The sequence below is a fragment of the Melanotaenia boesemani genome, chromosome 10 (genome assembly GCF_017639745.1).
Source record: "Melanotaenia boesemani isolate fMelBoe1 chromosome 10, fMelBoe1.pri, whole genome shotgun sequence".
In the NCBI taxonomy this organism is placed as follows: domain Eukaryota; kingdom Metazoa; phylum Chordata; class Actinopteri; order Atheriniformes; family Melanotaeniidae; genus Melanotaenia; species Melanotaenia boesemani.
Window position 1 is genome coordinate 21,018,837 of NC_055691.1, and position 23,141 is coordinate 21,041,977.

At 40.3% G+C, this 23,141-nt stretch overlaps 1 protein-coding gene across 3 annotated transcripts; it reads left to right on the forward strand.

The window, feature by feature from the left end:
- Positions 1–1,207: 1,207 nt before the first annotated feature.
- On the forward strand, positions 1,208–22,521 carry tubgcp6 (tubulin, gamma complex associated protein 6). 3 transcript variants are annotated; one of them, XM_041996511.1, is made up of 25 exons: positions 1,208–1,273; positions 2,794–3,613; positions 3,758–3,921; positions 4,390–4,603; positions 5,393–5,551; positions 5,915–6,036; positions 6,180–6,243; positions 6,345–6,454; positions 6,601–6,692; positions 8,048–8,187; positions 10,807–10,956; positions 11,234–11,315; positions 11,795–11,883; positions 12,102–12,217; positions 12,817–12,955; positions 13,190–13,285; positions 13,385–15,044; positions 15,567–15,725; positions 16,832–17,000; positions 17,646–17,787; positions 18,616–18,810; positions 19,454–19,586; positions 20,015–20,228; positions 21,203–21,396; positions 22,077–22,521. In XM_041996511.1, the coding sequence occupies exons 2-25, from the start codon at positions 2,816–2,818 to the stop codon at positions 22,166–22,168; spliced, it is 5,493 nt and encodes a 1,830-aa protein (XP_041852445.1). In that variant the 5' UTR covers positions 1,208–1,273; positions 2,794–2,815; the 3' UTR covers positions 22,169–22,521. The 3 variants fall into 3 exon arrangements, with proteins under 3 accessions (XP_041852445.1, XP_041852446.1, XP_041852444.1); XM_041996512.1 differs by having other exon boundaries at positions 1,219–1,269; XM_041996510.1 differs by lacking the exon at positions 1,208–1,273 and adding an exon at positions 1,291–1,523.
- Positions 22,522–23,141: the final 620 nt, after the last annotated feature.

A 23,141-nucleotide genomic window follows, 5' to 3' on the forward strand; every position in this document is an offset into this window, starting at 1 on the left:
AGACGAGACTAGAGAAAATGTTTGAGGAACTGTCAGACATTTAGATTCGGAGATTTCAGCCTGTTGCTGTAATCTGTCAAAAGCTGCAGCCGCTCCTTGTTTGGACACGCCCACCACCTGGATGCACTACACACCTGCTGTCACACATAAACACGCGCGCTCACACACACACGTACACTGTTGAGTTTATTCATTGATGCAATGATGAGTGAATTCGTAGCTTCAACAAAGGGGTTCGTTGGTGGGAAACGGCGAGATGATGCTTAACATCCATCAGAAAGAAAAACACAACGCGTTGTAGAGGGAGGTGCCAATAAATGTGCCAGCATACAGCAACGAAGGTCTGTAGGCTACTGTGGTCTATGTAAAGTTAAAATAGTTAAACGCACTTAACAGCTTCGTTATTGAGGCACGCAGATTTGCTGCTTTGATCCGGTTTATTGTGTGATTGATGACATGCGTAATGGAATGTAGGCTACATAGTTGTGGAACATTAAACAAGGCAAACTGTAATTCAACTTGACAAATGAGTGCGTGGCAAACTGGACAAACTGAAGCGGTCAACAAAACTACGGCTGACCAGCTCTCCTCTCTCTGGCAAACCAGCGCCAGAGCCCCCCATCACCATGGCAACCAAAAAAAACAATCCATAAAACCATTGATCACTATCCATGACGACTTATATGGCTCCTACACAGATAGAATAATGATTAAACATCTCGTTCTGGCAAACAACCAGCTGTTTGCACGCTACTTTTGTTCTGAAGTGTTAACACTCTCCTTCCGCTTCCGGTCTGCCAGCCGTCACTATCTCGAATAAGAAACAAAAAAACGAAACAAGGAATTTGCAAAAACCAAATTTCGGCCGTTATTTGATTTGGATCTTTTCGTTTTTTTCGTTTTATTGGGCCGAAAGCAAAAACCGTTTTTCCGTTTTTGGTTTAAAACGAAAAAAAGAAAAGGGGGCGCTGTTTCTGTTATTTCGTTTTTTGGTTTTGTCAGAAAAACGGATTATACTTTGATACCCGGACCCGGTCCGGAAATAATCTGTGGCAATCATTTCTCCCATTTCAGCAAATGCAGCAGGAAGTGGTAGCCAATCATATTTTGTCTTATTCCATGATTGAACAAATTTTGACCAATCAGCGTGGTTTCATTGACAAGCTGAACCAATCACTTCAAGGTTGTCAACCATTTCTCCAATCAATTCTACAGGGGCAGGTTCGAGATTTTGTCGTAGCCCGCGGAGGATGATGGACGGTGAATGAGGCAGGTAGCTTGTAATTGGTTCGTTATTATAACACTTTATGTTAACTAACGCAAATATGTGGGAACAGGAAATCACGGAACGGTAAAGATACTATCGGAGTAGCGTCGATTATCAGCACACTGGGTTCCGTGTGTTTTCTCCATAAACTAGACTGGGAAAGAATGAAATGAACCCAGGAGTCAATTGCTAACAACAAATGTTAGCATGCCGAGAAAGAAGTCGCTGGGGTTGGCTGCAAGCTTGAAACTGACAGGTGAATGGCTAGTTATCTTAAAAGTTTAAACAACATGAAAATGGATGATTTTAACTCCAAATGAGATTGCTCATGCTGAATAAATATGCTCTTCGATATGGTAAAATTGTGTCTGGTATTGCTAATCTGTAGCTAGTTGCCGTTAGCTGTTCCCGGTGTTTACATCTGTTTACCTCTTTATTAATTTTCCTAAACTAATGGTAGGCAGAGACCGGTGACATTTCTCATAAAATTACTGTGTGGGATGAAGGCTTGTAGGATGTATGCGTGTTTGTGTGGAAACTATCTTGAGTTTATCAGAACGTCTTCTATGATATTTATAGCAGTATTGCAGCTGTAGCGGCCCAGAGGAGTCAAAAAACATTTCAGGAACAAAATAGCTTAACGTAAAACAAGAGTCTTCCCAACGATACAAAACAGAAGCCACAACATTTCAGAAAGCAGAATATTTCCAAGACTATAGCAAACACACACTTAACATTAGAACGTATAAAGAAAAACTGTTTCAAAAATACGAAACTAACAAGACTTTCCATTTTAAGAATTCAGTCACTAGAAAATACAATTTCATTTATAAGTAAATGAATAAATACGTTTTACAGAAGATGACATGTCATTGTGTAGAGGGGGAGTGCACAGCATGCACAACATTATTCTAATATGAGCCCTATTAAGATATTATCCAGAGTAAGATGGTGACATATACAGAGGATTTTTGTATTACCTTAACCAAAACAAGGTTAAATTTGGTACATATACCAAATAAAACCCAATAATCATACACTCCACATTATATAGGTATTGATTAACCTTTGTTGCACTATTTAGCCCTAGCGCGCTGCAGCTTTACAGTGTATGCCAGTCAGTCAGTGTTAAAGATGAGCCAGTGCTGAAGTCTAGACCACATTAAAACTGACTCTGCTGCCCCTAATATTAATGTTTTAACATCCTTCTTTAGCTAACTATGCATCTGACATTTACTTACCTTACTGATTTGCTTTTGCCACACACATCTAGCCTCGACACCAGAATTTGCCAACAGCTCAGTTTTTTTTTATTTACTATATAATTTACTAAACATTTGGTGTCTTTTTCTGTAAAGATAGATGTTTTCTGAAATGTTTTGTTTTATGACATGTCATATTTTCTGTTTTGTTAAATTTTACATCTTGGTACTGTAGGGCCGATGTAGGTACATGTCTGCTGTGCTTTACCCTTCTGTTTTTCTTAAAAAAAAAGAAAGTATCCAACATCTTTTTGTGATACTCAGTGTCTGAGGAGGCAGTGCCACCATGTATATGAGCAGTAACAACACCACGAAGCCCAGCTGCAACAACAACAGCAGCAGCAGCAGCATCACTGAGCTTTTAAGTGCCCTGTGTGACTGCAGCCTGTCCGGGGTATCATGGAAGCGCCGAGCCCTTGGGGGCATTTCCAGAGAAAGTTTCCATAAAGCTCTCAAGAAGCGTGCCTACGGTGCCCTGCTGTCTAAGTTATTTCAAGATGGCACCAGAGGGTCGGCCTCAGGACTGACTGCTACATCCAATACACCACCCAGAAACAGAGTCCTGATGATGTGCTTTGACCTGCGGGTGGCAGGATGCCGAGAAGAAGCAGAGAGGCTGGAGGAGCAGCTTGGGAGACTGCCTGAAGGAGCAGCCTCTGGTCTCAAAGAAGTAGATGCTGTCCTAGAACTTTTGGTATTTCTGGCTGGTTCTGCACCTCCACCCTCTACGTCTTTCAGCAGGGACTACATGAGACATGAGAGGCTGGTGTTGCGGAGGCCTCGCCCCTGGAGCTACCAGAGCGAGGAACTGCAGAGGCTTGAGGCCAGGGCGTGGGGTCTAGTTTGTGGTGAGGAATGGGGGACTTTGGAGAGTCTGTGTGGAACTCAGAGGTTGATGGATGCTCCACCAGGCACAGGGCTGCTAGCTTTACGGACTAAATTGGACGTGGAAGAAAGATTTGAGAAGGAGACCAGGCTGACATTGTTTGGAGCACTGCAGCACACTCGCACTTCAGACATGGATATAAGACTAGACCTGCCTCCTGTCCCCAGTAACATTGATGTTACTGGATTGGCCATCAGGGTAAGAGACTATACTTTTTAGCCAAGTACGTGAACTGAGTTGGCCTAGTTTAGATTGTCATTGTGATCATATTTACACAATATTTTGATTTAGCTTTTTAATCTCATTGCTTATGTGTGGTTTTCATGTTGTTGGACTGTACAGGTTCCTCCCTGTTTGGATCAGTCTGAGGATGAAGGTTTCCAGTCAGCCTCAAACCTGACCCCAGACTCTCAGTCAGAGCCCAGTCCTGTTCCAGACATCGATATCTGGGAGGCTCTCCGTACATTTGAGCCTAGAAGATGCCGCTGCTGGGAATCTATTGGCTGGTAAATAACCTGTCAGTTTGATCATAAGCATGCTGAACTTCCAAGTCTGTAGATGTAACCTTTAAACAAACGCTTAACAAAAGTATTTGAAATGTTACTGTTAACTGCTGAAATTATTTTTAAGATGAAAGCGCTTCAAGATGTCAGAAAATGGTGAAAACACCAAGAGACTGGGGGAGATGTCTCACATAAACAAATACAAAACAAGAGTTTTAGTGGTGGTATCCTAAAATGGACACAACAAATATTTTTTTATAATTACATTTGGATAATTGGTATTTTAGAGTATTATGCAAATTCTTACATTATTGGAATTTAAGGAGACAAAATTTGTGTTAATTGGTCATTTAATGCCATGTCCAGGATAAATTAACATTGCCTGAAGCAAAGCAAAAGGTGCAATTTATTCCAAAAACAGATACAGGTGTTAGAAAGCTCTACTTTCTCTCTCTCTCTCTTTCCCACCAGCCCACCTGGAAAAAGGGAGTCCTTCTATCTCACAGAGGGAGGCAGGCAGGCCTTTGACCAGCTGTATCGGCTGTGGGAGGGGGAGATGAGGGTGGTGAGCACGAGTACACCATCTCCTGTCCTCCCGCTGCCTCTGGACTCACAGACACAATTAGTATCTGACCTCCTCAATGTCCTGATAGGAGTGGCATCCACCACCTTTCCTCTTAACCAGGTGAAATTCATCCTTGTTTCTTAGTCTCTAATATACAGTTAAACACATTCATTTCCTGCACTACAAGGACAGGGATGAGAATCAATGGACAATTAGTGCATGTGATATAAACAAACTCAGTTCACTTAAAAAAAGCTCATTACTCCAAACCTTTAAAAGAAAAGAGCCAAGACATTAGCCTGTTTGGTGGACCATTAGCCTGATTAAATGATCAAGAAGTAAATGAGTCTGTTTTTATTGCTAAAACAAAGCTGAAAGAGAGTGTTGTAGCAGCTTGTCACTGCATTTTGTTGTTTTAGTTTTCTCAAGATGATTGTTTTTGTCTTTTTCAACTGCATATTTTCCTCTTGTGTTGATGCTGAAACAGACTTTTGGTATTATCATAAGTAGACGATACCGTACAATCATCGCTGATGCTTCAGGTTAATGGCATCTAGAGAGGTGATTTTCTACCACAAGTGCTGTCTTTGAAGTGGTGGTGCTACATTGCACAATATTGTTTGTTATTTTTCTTTCCCCAGAAGAGTGCTGTCTAGAAACACCTTATTCGCTTCTCATAAAAACTTTGACAGCCAATGCAAGATGGCCTGATTATGTAATCTGTCCAATATTAAAAACTCCAACAGCCTTGCCTTCAGAAATCACCCTGGAGTTGACTCTCACGCGCTCTTGACAAAGTTTAATATTCGATGGGTTGCAAAGACAATCCAGTTTATTGGATTTTATCAGACTGTACAGTTGCTCTGCTCACTGTCTTTTGTAAATATGTTTTCTTTTTTTTTGCCTCAGAGTGTTCAGTTTGGCGTTAGGCCCGGTGTGTGCGTGTCAGGAGCCTCTCCAGAGAGCGTTTCTCGTCTCTTGGGAGAGTTGGCCCAGTACGGCACCTACTACCTGAGGCTTAGCCGCTTTGCTCTGCAGAGTGCCGACAAGAAAGGCCTTGTCTTCCAGGTGTGTTTGTATAATCATCATTAATTAATACCACTGGGACTATACAATTTTCTCTGCTTGTATTCTGCACTAGTACGTTTGTTGCCAGTGTTGTGTTCATCAGCTCAGAATAATTTGGTCTTCCCTTAAGGGGACATCTCAGACAAGCAAGCACAATTACACATAAACAATTTATTCACACACAGTGTAACTATCCAAAAAGAGATGAAATACACAAAGGGAAATGACAGTGGACTAACAATATTATTATTTAAAAACATTAAAAAGTCCTGTAATCTATCAGTACCCAGGTCAGATTGACCATTTCAGTGCCTTTACATCAGCGTAAATGACAGTATCTGAAAATATTTTTCCTTCTCCAAGGCGTTCACTGGTGGTCTGAGAAAGTATCTGCATTACTACAGGGCCTGTGTTCTCAGCACTCCCCCTACTCTCAGTCTGTTGACAATTGGCTTTCTCTTCCGCAAAGTGGGACGCCAGCTCAGGTGGGCTCAAGTTTATTTCTTGCTGTTGGTGCCAAGTTTAACCTTAGTCTCATCCCAGTCAGCAGTATAGTCAGTCTCTGACAGCGAGAACTTCAATGTAAACATCATAAGATCAAAAACTCCCTGCTCTCTTTGAATCTAAGGTACCTGTCAGAGCTGTGCTGTGTAGATGGGCCTTTGGGTGCAGGCCAAGCCACCTTCCCTGTGGTGAGTGCTGTTTTATCTGCAAACTGCAATATGTCATCTATCATGGCCGTGTTTAATTTAACAGATGAGATGTCAGCTCTGTGCCATGCGATTCTCCTCAGGGTGTTAAACTGCTGTCCTACCTGTACAACGAGGCACAGAATAACTGCAGCAACGAAAATTATCCGATCCTGCTGTCACTGCTAAAGAGCAGCTGTGAACCTTACACACGGTCAGTTTCTGCACGAAAAAGCCGGTCTATATTTATCCCAAAGAATTTTGTGACTTCATATGATATGCAGAATGTCTTTGATTTGTCTCACTAACAGATTGTCAGCGCTGTCTGATTGTTTTTTTTTTTTTCTGTGCTTCGCTTAGGTTTGTGTCTGACTGGGTGTACAACGGCGTGTTTCGGGATGTTTATGGAGAATTCATGATTCAAGTCAACGAGGAATACCTCAGCTACAGGGGTGAGATGGCATGCACAAGACATCTCATAATATAAACACTTCAGTGAGCAGGTTCTGAAAATAAAATGCCCACCAGATGGATTGTCTAGCAGGAAGGAAGGGGAAAAAAACAGATTTCATTACAGCCTTTATTGCCTAGTTGGATTCGTCCTTGTGTCTATAAAGGATGTCATGAAGTTACTGGATGGTAATCAGTGGGAAACAAAATCAGCAGCCCCAGCTGTGGGAACTCAGCAAGCTAGAGAGACAAATACAAATAAACAATATTCCTTTATTCTTTTTCTTTTGTTTTGACATGGTGGCTACAACAGAAATGCTTCAAAAATAGATTTCTCTTACAGTTACCCTTGACAAATCTCGACCGTCTGAAATAATTTTATTTAGTCCAATTAATGACTCGATACTGTGAGGAGAGCTGCATTCAGACAGGAGGAAATGAAGCAGAATAAACCCGTCTGTGTTTTATAGGAACTGGCTGACTCATTTCGTATGAGTCTGTTGTGTTTCTCTCTTGCTGTTTTTCAATGCCATGTCTTTTTTCACATCTTCAATAGACTTCCTCATTTTAATCATATCAGGAATGAATACTCTGTGGAATAAAAATTTTGAATTGTATTTTTAATTAAAATGATAAGCATCTTATTTTATTTATAGATGGATTAAATAAGAAAATAATCATCATATGTGCTGCTGTAAATTTATCAATTACATGCAGGTAAAGAACTATCATAGAATCATACATCCCAGACAACTCAAGCTGCTGTTTTTAGTTTTGACACTGCCCTGTAAATATGCTGTGGTATGAATCATTCTAGCCTTTTCAAATATTGTATGTCATGCAACATCCCATTCAAGGTCAGACCATCACCTCGGCTTTGTCTGGCTAACAGTTTCATTTGCTCATTGGCTACACCTCATCAACTCCAGCAGTGAACCTCCACACTTCTTGCTCCTGCCTTTTGGAGGACACACAAATGTCATTGTTCTCCTCGAACTCCATCGGCCAAGGAAGCAATCAGCAGCTAAGCTTGCTTGGCAAGCCGCAGGCTTTCTGTAAAAGGCTCCGAAAGCTCAATGCATTTGTGTTCTCTTATGCTTTTTGCTTAGGATCACTGAGCTAAGCGCTGACAATTTCCATGTGTTAATTCAAGCGGCCAGAGTTGGGCCATGCCCCGTAAGTCATACTAATAAGGAAAAGTTTTAGGCCTAGCCTGTGCTGCGAATTGCTCCACTGTTTGTAGTTTTATATTTTTCAGTCATGAGAGTGATGTTCTGTTACTAGAACCATAATGGCCCAGTAAAAGCTGTTCTAAATAGTTGGGCAGTATGTAAAAGGCATCTTTGACTTTGTGCAGACAAACACTTCTGGGTTCAAGGCTACACTCTGATCTCAAAGGATGTGGAGGATTGTGTGCCGCTGTTCTTGAGACACATTGCCAATGATGTGTACGTCTGTGGAAAGACCATCAACCTCCTCAAAATCTGTTGCCCACAGGTTGGTTTTGCACATTTAACACCTTTCATGCACATGCCGGGAATGGGTGGGTGGGGGGATTTAATTCAGCCGAATACTGTGTAAAATTACCAGTACTGTACCTATATGGTATTCATGAAATATCCAGTACAAAGAGAATATTTCTCTGTTGGTTGCAGTGAATATATTAGGGGGAAAAAAGTTTTAAGATAACTCAGCCTGTCTGCTTTTCTTGCTTTTAACATGAATTCAATTCACTGTATATACCAGTTGATGCAGGCTGGATGTCGCTGCTCTGCACCTGACAGAGCATAAATTTTAAAGGTTGGAACACATGACAATACCTTCTCCTCCAAATTTTATCTACACATTCTGGAATAACACTTAAAAGTATTATTATGAGTATTTTTAACATTTAAACTAACAGGAACATAATTTGATATCAGTGCAGCTGCTAATCTGCACACCATTTATGTAATTCTAGAGAGGATATTTGGACTTGTTGGAGTGATGCTCTTAATATAGATATGCTATGAAAACCATGAGTTTTACCACTGTAGTACCAGTTTTGACTGATATATGCTAGAACACCATCTGGGATAAATAACTCCTTAAAAGGCACATCGAAGAATACAGTACACATATACGTAATTTTGAAGTAGTTACCTGTAGGGCAGTCATCGCTGCACCTGAGGCCACTTTATGTACTCACAGATACAAACCTGTTTGTTTGGAAGAATTTTGGCCACTGACAGCCACCATCCATTCACAACTATGCTTGGCATTTGAAGTTATTTCTATGCCCATCTTTAGCACTAGATGTCAGTAATTCTTATACACAGTACCATTAAGAGTCACATAAACAAAATAAGTGTGTAAATCACAAGTTTTGTCAATAATTCAATACAGTTCAATGGACGACGACTTGATGTTTGCTGACATTATAAATTCTGCCACATTACTATTTTGATTTGATTTGGGAGCCAGTCATCAATCAATGTAAGACAATACTGCACGCTCGTTGGCTGTGTTTTTTTTCTTTAGGTGCCTGCTAGCAAGATTTGTTTCCTGACTAATATGCCCCAAATTGGCGTTGTACCAATTGTCTTTTCTTGAAAATGTTAATAGACTGATTTATTTCTCAGAGGACACGATGTCTTCATTTTAATGTATCAACATTAGATTGATGTTTTAATTTTGGATCAAAGATACTGAATTGTTGGTTATTGGATCGATGTATTGATGTGTTGTTACACCTTTAAAAGAAAGAAGTAGAAAATTAAACTGTTTTTGGCATATATTTTTCAAAAAGTTTAAGACTTGTTTCAAATATAGTTGATGTTTTTACTGACTAAAATATAATCACGAGTTTGGTCTGTTATTCTCAGCAGTCCTGCCAGTAGAACCGCTGTAAGCATCACATATCTTGCTGCATAAATGAACCCCTCACTTGGCTAACTCCTCCATGAAAAATGGCATGTTTCAGGGAAGCAATGTGAATATGTTGTATGTAACTTTTCCACTTATCTGCTGCCTGCCTGCTGATTCAACAGCCTTTAATATTTCTCTTGACCCAACTTGTCTCACTTAAACCTTAGGGCCTTTGCTCCTTACTAATTTACATTCTGTAATTAAAGTATACCTCTACTGTGCTGGTTTTGAAGGTCTATATGTAAAACAAGTATACTTAAAGGAATAAAAAGCACATAATCCAACCTCTGCAGTCAAGAAAAGGACCGGACTAAGTAAAGATCAATGTACATATCTAACAGAGGATTCATTCATGGGAAATTGCAGAGCTCATAGAAGAGGCACAATGTTGGGAGTTTGATGAAGGTTTTTTTTAATATTGCATAAAATGATGTAATCTTAATCAAGACAGAGTTGTATCTTATGTAGGCCTCGAACATTGGTATTTTTAGTGTCGTATTTTTAGGAGAAGTTAACAGTTTAGTTTATGTGTTTTTAACAGCATATTGAGGCCAGAGATTTGTGAAACAGTTCCTTCATTTTGACAGATTTTGGAGCAAGATCAAGAACACGTGTAACCCTTTAAATGGTAAAAGGTGTTTATATAGCGCTTTGCTGTACTTGCTGGAATGATACCCAAAGCACTTTACATCATACATCACATTCACCCATTCACACACACATTCACGCATTGATGGCGGAAGCTGCCATGCAAGGCGCTCAACCACGTCCCATCAGGAGCAATTAGGGGTTCAACGTCTTGCCCAAGGACACCTCGACATGAACACGACTTGGCCAAGGATCGAACCGGCAACCCTCAGGCTACAAGACGACTGCTCTACCTTGCTGAGCCACGCCGCTCCCTTTAAGCTGCATTTAAAGCAGAAGGCTGAGGGAGTTATTTGAGTTACATTTGTGTAAAAAGGGTAGAATTAAATAAAACTGATTTAGCTTTTCTAATCATAGATTTTTCACTTGTTTATTTTTGGATGCAGAAGTAAAAAAAAAAAAAGAGTAATACTCTCAGACATCTGGTAGAACATATTTTATTTATGAAACAAACTTTGAGGCTATAAAACACAATGTCGGCATGGTGAGTCACCTAAATTAACACTTCAAACAGCGATCCTCCGTTGTAGCACTAACTCCCCGCCAAATGTGTGTCCACAGCACTACATCTGCTGGTCGGAGCTGCCGGTACCTCGCATTGCTGTCACCTTCTCCCTTCAGGAAGTCGAGGAAATTGAGAGAGACTGTGCTGTGTATCGTGGACGAATGGAGAGGGTCGCTAAGCACAGCGCTGTCAGCAAGGAGGAGAAAGTAATGATACACATATGTGATGTCGTGCAGCAGGTTACATTACTGTGATGTATTTTGTTTACTTTTTAAAGCTTTTGGTATTGTCGCATTTCATTAGTTAGATTTTCTTTTTTTTTCCCTCACATGAACTATGAATGTGGGACTGCCCTGGGGTTTGTAGTTGATGTAATGCAACACCCTGGCAGCAGTTACTGGCAGAGGTAGGAGAAGAGAGGTGAGCTACAGGGCAGGAGGATAAATCCTTGCTAATGATGATTTCTTGTCTGTCTATTGTTAGGCCCTGCGTACAGAGCAGGCACGGCAGGTGCTGATCAATCAGGTCAGAGAGTCGGCAGCCAAAACCCTGGAGAGCATCCGTGGTTAGTGTCACACACACGTGCACACACAGATGAAGTCATGCTGTGAGTATGATTTTTAAATGGCTGTTGATGATCATGGAGTTTCCCATCCAGCTGAGTACAGTATACCATCAACAAATGGCTCAACACTGAGCACACATCCTCACTGAGACCTTCCCCTAGGTTCCGTCAAGAGAGCAGGAGAGGTGCACAGGGGAACAGTTGGAGGAAGGAATGATTTAGATATTTTCCATTACTACAGGCTGTGAAATCTAATCTTCATCACTCATCCAGTTTAGCTAACTCCTCACATCATTTATTACTGCTGAAAATGCGAGGCAGTGTCTGAGATGGGAGGTGATTGGCTTGGGGAATGTCTGGCCTGATGCTTTATGCATGTCTTGGCATGAGCTTACGTGATTGTGGGGCAGATGGTGATGTTGTTTAGTGTTTCAGCGCAGGGGTAAACAGCCCACTGTTATCTCCCTCACCTCCTGCAGGGCGCCAGGTGTCACTACGTCTGGCTGAGGAGGCCAAGAAAAGGGAGCGTTTTGAGGAACTGAAACAGCACCTGGAACAGGAACAAGAGGTAATTAACAGATAAAAAAAGGAGGTGTGTGGAAAAAGCAATAGATTCAATTTGTGTAGTTGTGATGCATGAATTTATAAGAAAATGTGTGAGAAAGTAAGATGTATCTGTTATTATAAAAGATATTTAGAACAACACATGATGGAATAAATGATTCCCAACAAAAATCTGGGTTCATGCTTTGAGCTAATGATGTGTGTTTGTGCATTTGGGAACAGTGGCGAAGTATAGCCAAAAAGAAGCAGGAAGAGGATGATTTCAGCTTTGCCAGAGAGTTGAGAGACAGAGAAAAGAGACTACAAGCCCTGGAGGAGCAGCTGGAGCAGAGAGCTAGGTCTGACAGCTTTTGCAGCCACAGCTGTTTTTTTCTTTTTCTTTTTTTCCCCTATAGATGAATCAGTCTCTGTTAAGATTATATTTGATCTAGAATATATATCCAAACCATGTTCAGACACAATGAGACATCCGTTCCATCAGTATGGCATATCTCAGCGGTTGGATTTAAGCCACATTTCCATACAGTAGGGATCACTGTCTGATGCGGCAGCATTAGCAAATGCTATCAGAGTCTGTAATGCACACAACAAGCTGTTTAGGTTGACGATATGTTGGACATCCTAGTGTGCCAAAGCCGAAGAAAGCACCTGTCATCTGCAGCTTTTTATCCTGCCAGTTCACTGTCTTTACTATTCCTTACTTGCTATAATCTTTGCTAAAAAGGAGGGAAAAAAAAATCCAAATCATTTTGTCTGAGAATGATTAAGAGTACATTAATAAAATTGTTATGTTTAAGAGAAAAGCTAGCTGGTATTATTCTACCTAGTTACTCTGTGTGCTTTTTCTTAGCCGTGCAATAATTGCAGCTTGCTCTGGATGAGTCCCTCAATTAAAAAAAATTAACTGCTACATATTGTTTCTACTTTGAAATTATAGGAAGGAGCTGATTGCGCGGTACAGCCATCTGTCAGAGGAAGCCGCTCGCAGGGAGAGACGGGCCATTTGGAGAGTGCAGCGAATGAGACTTGACGACGCTCGAGCTCAGTTCTTTATGCTTGACAGGCAGAAAATTCAGGTTTGTGATGAATAAACAGAAAGAAAACAAAAAGACATAAACTTGGACAGTCACGATTTTCAAGAAACTGGCCCAAATCCACTGCACAATTGAGTAGATGAGTTCTTCTGCACCTTCCTGACAAGTTCTATGAAAAGTGACAGAGAAGTGAACCACCTTTCCAGAGGAATAATAGAAGATATTTTGTCCTAATATAATTTCCTTGAAATTATTGTTTTTGTGACCTCCCTCCAGGCAATGCTGGAGAAATCTCCCTCAGGCCCAGAGAGACCTCCCATGGAAGTATTGCCACCTGTTCCCTCAGAACAGACTGCGCAAAAACAAACACTGGTATAACAACATGCTTATTCTATTATTCCCTAAAGTTTTTCCCCTCTTGATGTTGTTTTAAACTACACACATCCTGAAATTAATAACTTATGTTTACAGGAATTTCCCACTCAAGAAGAGCAATCAGCAGAGACTCAAGAACCCAAAACTGTGTCACCCGATCGTGATCCGTCCACACCTGCTGTCATCTCAGAGGACATTGACATCAATGACTTCCTGCCTAAATTACCGAAGCCTGACAGTCAGCAAGTGGATGAAGCTCTAGAGGAGATTGGCTCTAACCTACCTGAAGCTTGTCCTAATAAACCACTTGTAGACTATGACTTTAGTGCCCCCTTTAGTCCGCTAGAGGATATCACTGGCCAAGCTTCAGTCCAGTCCAGGCCCCGATGGGGTCCCGCAGTTCAGTCTGAGCTCATTCAAATCCACATACCATATATGTCTCAAGTTCAGGATGGTGTCCCCAAAGAACAAACTCTTAAATCCACCTCTTCTCGAGGTCAGCACACTCCAGAGGATCCCCAAAATACACATGCTCACCAACAACTTTCACAAACTTCAGTCCAGCAAGTAGATGGAAATGGCTCAATGGCAGATGTCATTCAAAGGGAAGCTGCATCAATATCAGAAGAAGATTCAACAACAGTGATTTTGGAAAGTGAAGCGGAGGCAAATGAAGATGATCATAATGCGGTTGAGGGTGTAAAAAATGTTGTGACTGATGAGGCATTTTCTACAACAGCAGAGCAAGTTCAGGTACTGCAGAGACTTCCTGATGGCAGGATGAAGGCAAACAGTCAAGACCACAGCTCAGACCCTAATGATAAAACTGGGGAAGAGAGTCCTTTTTCCATTGTAGATGCAAAGCCACTTTCAGATACCACCGTCCCTCAGTCTTCAACCAGTATCCATGGACATTCATCTGATGCTCACATAAAAATTGGACAGCATGTATCTGAGGTAACTGTCTCACTTCCCTCCCCAAACATCCACGGTCACACCTCAGATGCTCACATCAAGATTGGTGAAAATGTTTCAGATTTTATCCCGCATCTTCCTTCTCCAAATGTCCACGGCCATGTCTCCGATGCCCACATAAAAATTGGGGAGCTTGTTTCAGACATAACTGCACCTCTGCCATCGCCCAGCGTCCATGGTCACAGCTCAGATTCTCATATCAAAGTTGGGGAAAATGTTTCAGACGTTGTTGCCCCACGTCCTGCTCCCAGCATTCACAGGCACTCCTCTAATGCCAACATAAAAGTGGGCGAGTTTGTGTCCAATGTTTCTGAAACAAGACCTCGTTGGAGTAGGCATGGCCACGCCTCAGACTGCGTCCTTCAGCCAGGCTGTGTGGTGTCAGGAGTAGAACAACCCTTGTCCCCTTTACCTGGAAGCTCTTATGGTCACTCATCCGACTCAACGTTGGGTATTGGATGTGTAGTTTCAGGAGATGAACCCAAGCGCTCACCATTACCTGGCAGTACCTACGGTCATTCATCTGACTCAAATTTAGGTATCGGATGTATCGTCTCTAAAACTGAACCCCTCCCATCGCCGCTACCGGGTAGCACCTATGGTCACTCTTCTGTTTCAACACTGGGAGTTGGGTGTGTGGTGATGGGAGCGGAGCCACCACCCTCTGCACTGCCAGGAAGCACTTATGGCCACTCATCAGACTCTTCTCTTGGAGTTGGATGTGTGGTGAAAGACAAAGACAGTAGAAATCAGCAAAAGGCAAAGGATGATGACAGCAAAGGTACTAAATCTTACAAAGTTGAACATGCAAACACTAACTGTGAAGCACATTGAAGTGCAACTATATTGCTCAAAATGGTGCAAGAGCTATAAACTCACTCATCTTTAAGACAGAATAACTTCTACGGAGATGATCTTGTTGACTAGAAAAAATATAATAAACTTAATTGAAAAAACTTGAAAAGGCACCTGCTTTCACTCCTACTTATATAGTTCTTCATTAACACTTTTATTTTTGATTGCTGTTAAATTAATCTTCTCCCTCTTCTATGCTGTGAGAATTGTGCCTGTATCAGTGCTTCTCTTGGAAGCAAATGATGAACAGAAAAAAGTGATCCCTTAGTGTAATCACTGCCTTTTTGTACCATCGAAATTTATGCCTCCTGATTCTTTCTTAGCATAAAAAAAAGTTGCAACCACTGACATTTAAATTCTTGGAATTCTTATTATGGTTGCTCTGTCCTCAGAGGTCAAACTTTTGTTTTGTGTTTTGCAAAAGTAGTTGCTTTACATCTCCCCTCAGGTTCGTCAAGCAGCTTCAGTGAGCAGCCGGTTGAGGGGATGGGGTCCTGGACTTCTGGCCTTGGGTTGTCCCCTGGAGAAAAGTCTGAACAGGAATACCTCTTGGCTTTGTCTGCCCAGTACCAGGTGGAACATTACGAGGACTGCTACAGTCTAATGGGTGAGTTGAAAACGTACGAATGGACCAAATTGAATGGTTCTTCTGGGTTGTAGTTTTTATGAAGTAATGTTCAGGATGTGAACAGCTTGTATGCAGTAAGTTTGGGCAGTGTTGAGATTCAAGTCGCGTATTGTAGAAACAGCCTGGTTTTGAGAAAATCGAATCACTTTTACTGGATATTCAAAGTCTAAACACAGTGGCCGAACCTAATATTTTTATTTATTGTTTGATAAAAGGGCAGAAAAATGACAACCATACACCATAAATACTGTTTCTAAAAGTAATTATTTGGGACGATGATTACTTGAAAATAAACATATCTAACATTTGAAACAAAGACTAAGTCTTTGGATCCATCTTTTTTCCTGATCACATCATTTCAAATATCAGTGATGTTGAAATGACGCCATGTCAGTGTTCCAGCTTGGATTGTTGCGCCTAAATTCTACTGCATGTGAATAAAAAAACAAATGTTTAATTTTCAGTCTGTTAAATATTTGCTCTGTCAGCCAGTAAAATGTTTGCCTTACTAGCATAAATACTTCCTTAAAAACAGGTATATACATATTTGTGTGGGTTGTATCATGGCTTAGTTAAGTCACATCTTCTCCTTTTCACCCTCTATTTGTAGTTCATTCATGCAGCAAGTATTTATGCCTAAATCAGTCAGCATCTACACAGCCCAATAAATCTTCCACACCACTGATCAAAGTCAAGAGCCAAAATCATTTAGGCTTTGTTGCTATAAATATATTGATGATCAAAAACAACTGGAAAATCTTATTTTAGGGTGATTAATGCTGAAATAGCCCTGAAATAAACACTATCTACTGCAAGGCTTTGTTTTTATTTTTGTTGATGTTAAGTCCTTAGTTTAATCCCTGCCATGAACAAGTATGTTCATTTTTTTGTCATTGAATTAAGTCGTTCATGCAATTCTAGAAATTCCTGTTTAAAAAAAAAAAAATGAAATAAATAGTTTTATTAAACCCAAACCCACAATTCAAGACACCTTGTCTCATGAAACTGTAGACCGGTCTAAAGCCGTTCCCTGCTGTTCTGTGACATTTCCTGAGCAACATGCCTGCCATCTCCCTTTCACACAGCTTCGTCTCCTGAGTGTCAGCTGCTGAAGCAGGTAACTCGGGGGCCCTGGAGTCTTCCCATGGACCCCACACTCCACAAAGCCACAGATACCACTGCTGTCCAACTCAGCGAGATGGTTTCTCTGCCAGTGCTGATAAAACACTCCGTCACTGCTCCTCTCATCACACAGTGAGTACCTGTCTGCAGGAGTGCTGCATGAAGAGAGGCTCGGTTTTGTGTTTGGGAGGAATGAATAACATTTTTCATGCACATTATTAATAACTGTTTGGGTTTTAAGTGTATTAAACTGATGTACCTAATGCTGTCTTGAGAAATATGCAAGTGTGACTGCTCACTGATCTCTTGTCCTTTTTTTATTACTAATTAAACTGTAATTGAATCTTGTTACTTTATTTCTTTGAAAAATATTTAGACAAGCTTCTATAATATTTCTGTGATGCTACTTCTCTCCTTGTACACACAGACAGGGTGCAGCATTTACTGGATTTGAATTCATAGCTCATAAGTTTCAGTAGCACATTTGCATCCCTTGAATCAAAGGAGTTAAACAGAAAATTTAACCTCTTTTTTACTTTTTACTTAAATTTTCCTTTTGGATGACTTAGTCATAATTAAGCGAGGGGAAATTAGATCTTGATAGGGCTATGTCTCAATAAAGAAAGTTATAAAAACACACACATACCAGTAGATTCTCCTTTTCACTAGAATGTATATCTGTCTATAGTTAACTTAAAAATCAGCATAATTTCCACTACTAATTCTGGAGTCAAAAACTCCTCATCACCCATTCTTCCTTTTACTGTCCATCCCCAGTGTGTCTTTGGTGAATAAGGCAGTGGTGGACTACTTCTTCGTGGAGTTGGGTGTGGAAAAACACTTTGAAGCTCTGCGCCATTTCCTGCTGATGGAGGATGGCGAGTTTGCACAGTCTCTCAGTGATTTGCTCTTTGAAAAGGTGATGCTCTTTTCCTACTTTGTTCTTGGCCTCTTTGTGCAGACTCAGAGGGGTACATTAATTTCTTTCCCCCGTTTTTAAATCTGCATTCCTGGCGGTGGATGGGAAACCAAAACCTTTTTTGTGTTTTATTTATTTTTTTTACTTATCTGCAGTGTATGATCTCAGTGTCCTCTGCTTTAAGCTGTGAAACAGGTTTGAGCATGCACACAGTTGGGTATGATTAATAATATGGATACACCTCTGTTGGAGGGCAGGTTCTGCTTTCATCATTGCCTAGAGAGCGTGTTTTGTGAGGGTTTTTATTTTCTCCTACAAAATCTAATTTATTATCCTTGAGCTTGTGAGCTTTGCAGTTAAACAACTCGTCGCCTCTCAAGCCAGACTAGTCCTGTGAGATGTACAAGGAAAGGGAGGATTCTGAAAATTGCTGTAATCATTTTTTTTTTTTTTTTTCAAATAAGGAATTAAGGACATACTACATATAGGTAAATAAGTAAATTCTGCTCTTCTTTGGAAACCTATCAATTTTCAGTGCTAGGTTTCTGCTTGTGTCAAGCTTCCTGTCGTGAAATAACAAGCACAGCCTTTTCTAACGCCTCACTGCTGTTCTGCAAAAAACATTCATGTACATCTGTCTCTTGAGGCCTATGAGACAGAAGGTGTTATTTATCCAGCCCAAGCACCAGTTTCACTGATTAGCACACCTTCATCTGGAGAGGAAGCTGATCTTAGCAACTAGTAGAGCTGTTGCCAAATAAAACATCCAACTTTCAGAAGAGCTCATTTATTTGTTGTGTATTTATTTGATCAATGTCTTCAATCCAGATGGGTTGTGGCCAGACACCAGGTGAGCTGCTGACCCCCCTGGTCCTGAACTCCATCCTCAGTAAGGCCCTGCAGTACAGTCTACAGGGGGACAGTGCTTTAGCTGCAAACTTCACCTTCGCCCTGCGCTTCCTCCCCGAGACCTTCCATCCACACGCCCCAGACTCCCTCAACTGTTTGGAGCTGCGATACAAGGTGAGGTTGTGTGTTTTGATGGAGTGGTAACATGGTGAGTACCCTCACATGGATGTGCTGGTCTCAGCATGAGTGGCAGCTTGAATGTGACAGCCTGTCATGTTTTGACAAACTGCTCGGTGTGTGGAAAATGAGCTTATCACCCATTGTAATGGTTCACCCTCACAGACTGATTGGAGTTGTGTCTTTTAGATTGGCATGCACGGTGAATAATGGTGCACATATTGTCTCCAGTTCTCCTCTCTGTAACTTATAACTGTCCCTGAGGCTGCTGAACCCTCCATCCTGCACCATTCCTCACTCCCTCCCCCCTCTTATCTTTACCGCTTGCTCACGTATTTTGCCTCTTTGTGTCACTATATTTCTTTTCCCTCTTCCTCTACCACCTCTACTCCCTCTTCTCTCACCACTCTATCTTCCCCTCACAATCCTCACCTCCTTTGTCAATGTCTCAGTGTTCACACCTTTCTCCTCTCACCCTGTGTCATCTATCACACTCCCTGTACCTGTTTTTCTTTTTTTTTTTTTTCTTCCCAACTCACATTCAATTTTCCTGTAAATTCCTTTCCCCTCAGAAGCCCTCATGGCTTCACACACTTTTCTGTCTTACATCGCTTCTTCTTTCCTTTGTGTCTTCTCACAGGTGGACTGGCCCTTGAATATTATCATCACAGACAGCTGCATGAACAAGTACAATCGCTTGTTTTCATTCCTGCTGCAGCTCAAACACATGGTGTGGAGCCTCCGGGATGTCTGGTTTCACCTCAAAAGGACAGGTGAGGAGATGATTCAGTCCCAGCTCAGACTCCATCTTTCTTTTGAGGATAAAAAGATAAAATCCTTCTTGTTGTGCTTCAGCTGGTTATAAAATATTCATAGAGGGAAATGTTAAAATTCTTTTATGATTTATTTATACAAAGCACAAGTCAAGCCAGGGATTTTTTTCTCTTTTCAAATAAGCATGAGTTGGGTGGTATTGATCAATGACCATCTGTGTTCAGACTACAGAAGTGGTTATTCTGCTGGGGAAAGGCAAAGTATTACTGAAAGGATGTAAACATAAGAGATTACAACATAATTCTTTAGATAACACAAGACTGATGGGCCCTCTCAAGATTACCATAAGTCAAGAACTGCAATAATTAGCTTAATTTCTCAGTGTTCTTGTTTTCTTATGACTTGTCCTCATGTTTGTGTCCATCAGCATTGGTAAAAGGTGCAGGCTGCTCGGTGCAGTTCCGTCAGCTGCAGCTGTACAGGCATGAGATGCAGCACTTTGTCAAAGTCATACAGGGTTACATCGCCAACCAGATCCTGCAAGTGTCCTGGAGTGAGTTCACAGCCAAGCTGGCCACTGCCAGCGACCTGGATGCCATCCACCGCACACATGCAGACTACCTCAACAGAGCCATCTTCAGGTGAGAACTGCCGCACTGATACTGAGTATTAACTGTAGTACATCTTAATAAATGTTTCTATGCACAAATAAATTAGCATTTTACATCTTTAAGATGTCATGAAATTCTGTGTTTGATATTTACTTTTAGTTCATGTAATGGAGTTATACTTAGCATACTAATATTTATTACCAGGCTACGCAGTTCAACATGAAGTTAAAAATGTATGACAACTTTTAACATACTGGTATAATATAATTTATTTTTTTTGTTTTATTTTATCTGAGCATTTTTTAGAACTGCATGTACAGCAGTCTGTTCACTGAACCTTTTTACATTAATAAAACACAGATAATACTGGTAAAAATAGGAGGTGCATAAAAAGCATTTTCTTATCTTAAAAAGACTGCGTTGGTTTCAGTCACAAAATGTGATGCAATAAAATATTTTTCCTCTTCTTTGACATCTTCCTTTGGGCTCGTTCATGGTTTGGTTAGTCTGCTTGTTAGTTTTCAGATTAGGCAAAAAATGGTCAGTTTCTAATGTGTCCTAGCCAAAAGTGCTGATAAAGCTGGAAACCCTTTATAAATGGTTAATGATGTGAAATCATTTTATGAACCACATATCTTAGATTTCTCTTTTAGTTCAAATGCAAATTTCTGCTGTTTTTTTTTCTTAAAAGAAATTTTAGCAAATTGCCAAATTGTTTTTGTATAGACGCCAATTATCTTTTATGTCTATCAGACAGAGACAAAACGCAATAAACAATAATAATACGTACTTATATTGTACCAGATCTATCTACAAGTTCATTTTCATAGATCATAACATCACAATCTCTACTTTCAGCATAGGTACTCTAAGGTTCAGTGGGACACTTTGTTCCCCTTATTCCTGTGTAATTGTTTTCTCTTGTAAAACACTAAATCTCCAGATAAGCTTTGAAGATGATTTTGTCTTAAACTTTGAACTTTTCCTTTTTGTGTCTTCTCCAGAGGTCTGCTGACAGATAAAGCAGCTCCAGTCATGAACATTATCCACAGCATCTTCAGCCTGATCCTCAAGTTTCGGGCCCAGCTGATTGCACAACCGTGGGACAACCAGCAGGGGGAGGCAGTGCACCCCAGTTTTATTGCCATGCAGCAGTCCTACAACACCTTCAAGTATTATTCTCACTTCCTTTTCAAAGGTAAGGCCAGGGAATATTGCTTCACATCTGACTGATGAAAGTTAAGCTTGCTTAGTGACACTCGCATACAATCAGGGAAGATCATCATCGTCATCCTTGTGATGCTGGTCTGACCCGTTCTTTTTATACTGATAAGTGTGACAAGGACTCAGTTGTTGCTCATTTTGATGATTGTCAAATTGAGTGGTGAGTTCAAAGTATCCACTTGACATACAGTTAGTGGGTAAATCACGTTGGTGGTAACAGGATGAGGTACAAGAGTCTATTACCAAAGTACTTTTTCAGAAAATGTACCTTAACCAAAAGGTTTATCACTGACTCAGAGGAGACACATTTATTAAATAGTTTTCTAAATTAGAGTAAAATAGTTTTGAAATTATGCCATGAAGTTTGAATTTTTGCACATAAAAAAACTGATTGATTGATGGACGTAATTAGAAATCTGTTACCAGTGATAATCATTAACATAGTGTACAGAGTCAATGTAGTGTTTTTAAACAAATTAAACAATTTGTGTATTGTTTGAGTAAAAACTTATTAAGAAAAAAGTGTCATGTACCTAATAATAATAATAATAATAATAATAATATTAATAATAATGTAAAAGTACATAATTGACATCAGCACACTTGCAACAATATGAATGAACTATTAACAAATGTCTTATTTTCTTCTCCTAGTGGTGACTAAGCTGGTGAACAGAGGCTATCAGCCTCATCTGGAGGATTTTCTGCTCCGAATTAACTTCAATAACTACTACAAAGACTCCTGAACTGGTCGCCTCTTTCACATGTACACGAGCCAGGTATCCCCATGCATTGTTTACAGTGAGTTTATTGAATCACTTCTCCCCTTCATAGTGTTCAAAATACCTTCAAAGCCCACTTGTGCTGTATTTTAGGACAAAGATGTGAGTTTAAAAAGCTTTAGCTACATAAATTTGCATTTCATTTATTAAAACTATCACTTTGTATGCTGCAGGTGTGTTTGTTGAAGTTTGTAATTCATCTCATGATCAGGTGTGTGTTCAGCTGTGTACATTTTATGGTAATATAAATTAAACATAATTTTCATGTAAATATATATTTTTTATTTAATAATAAAAACTCTTTTCTGATTATTTTACTGAAAACACATTTACTTCAGTAGGAAAATTTAGATTTATTAAAGGTTATATGTCAACATGGTGGTTTTAGAAAACCAGCTCAACTTAAGTGAAATACCTTTTGGGGAATAAATTATGCTTTTTATAAAAAGGCAAACAAAGAAGGAAATGATGCAGTCCTTCCTATACTACAGAAATTAACACCACCATAAAGTACCTGGATTTTACCAGATGGTAAATAAGTTACAAAGCAAGGATATATCAAGACGTTGCAGAACAAGTGTAATGGGGTTGCAGCGGGACACATACAGCTGGAGGCGTTTGGTTGTGGATGGGATAGTAAAGCTGGAACAAATCTAACCAAGTAAGCTATCAGAGAAAACAGGCTGTAGCTAGATCATCACACTGGAACAAAACTGTACACGACTGAATCCATTAGTGTGCATTACTGCAGCTTTACTTTTACTTTGACTAAAATGGCTCAAACAACACCTGAGGACGGAGGATGCTGCATGACCAAAGTTTTCTAATACGTCATCAGACCTGCCAATATGTATTTCCATCAGGCAACAGGAAGAGATGCAATATGTGGACATTTAGGGAAATTCACTAATCACGGTGGCAGAGTCGTATCTGGGAA

Bases quoted from the DNA above. Each gene is read 5' to 3' on its own strand.
- tubgcp6 (XM_041996511.1), top strand. From the start codon at position 2,816: ATGTATATGAGCAGTAACAACACCACGAAGCCCAGCTGCAACAACAAC. The intron at 15,045-15,566 runs GTACTAAATCTT...ATCTCCCCTCAG, and splicing joins AAAGGATGATGACAGCAAAG to GTTCGTCAAGCAGCTTCAGT. The intron at 19,587-20,014 runs GTGAGGAGATGA...TGTGTCCATCAG, and splicing joins GTTTCACCTCAAAAGGACAG to CATTGGTAAAAGGTGCAGGC.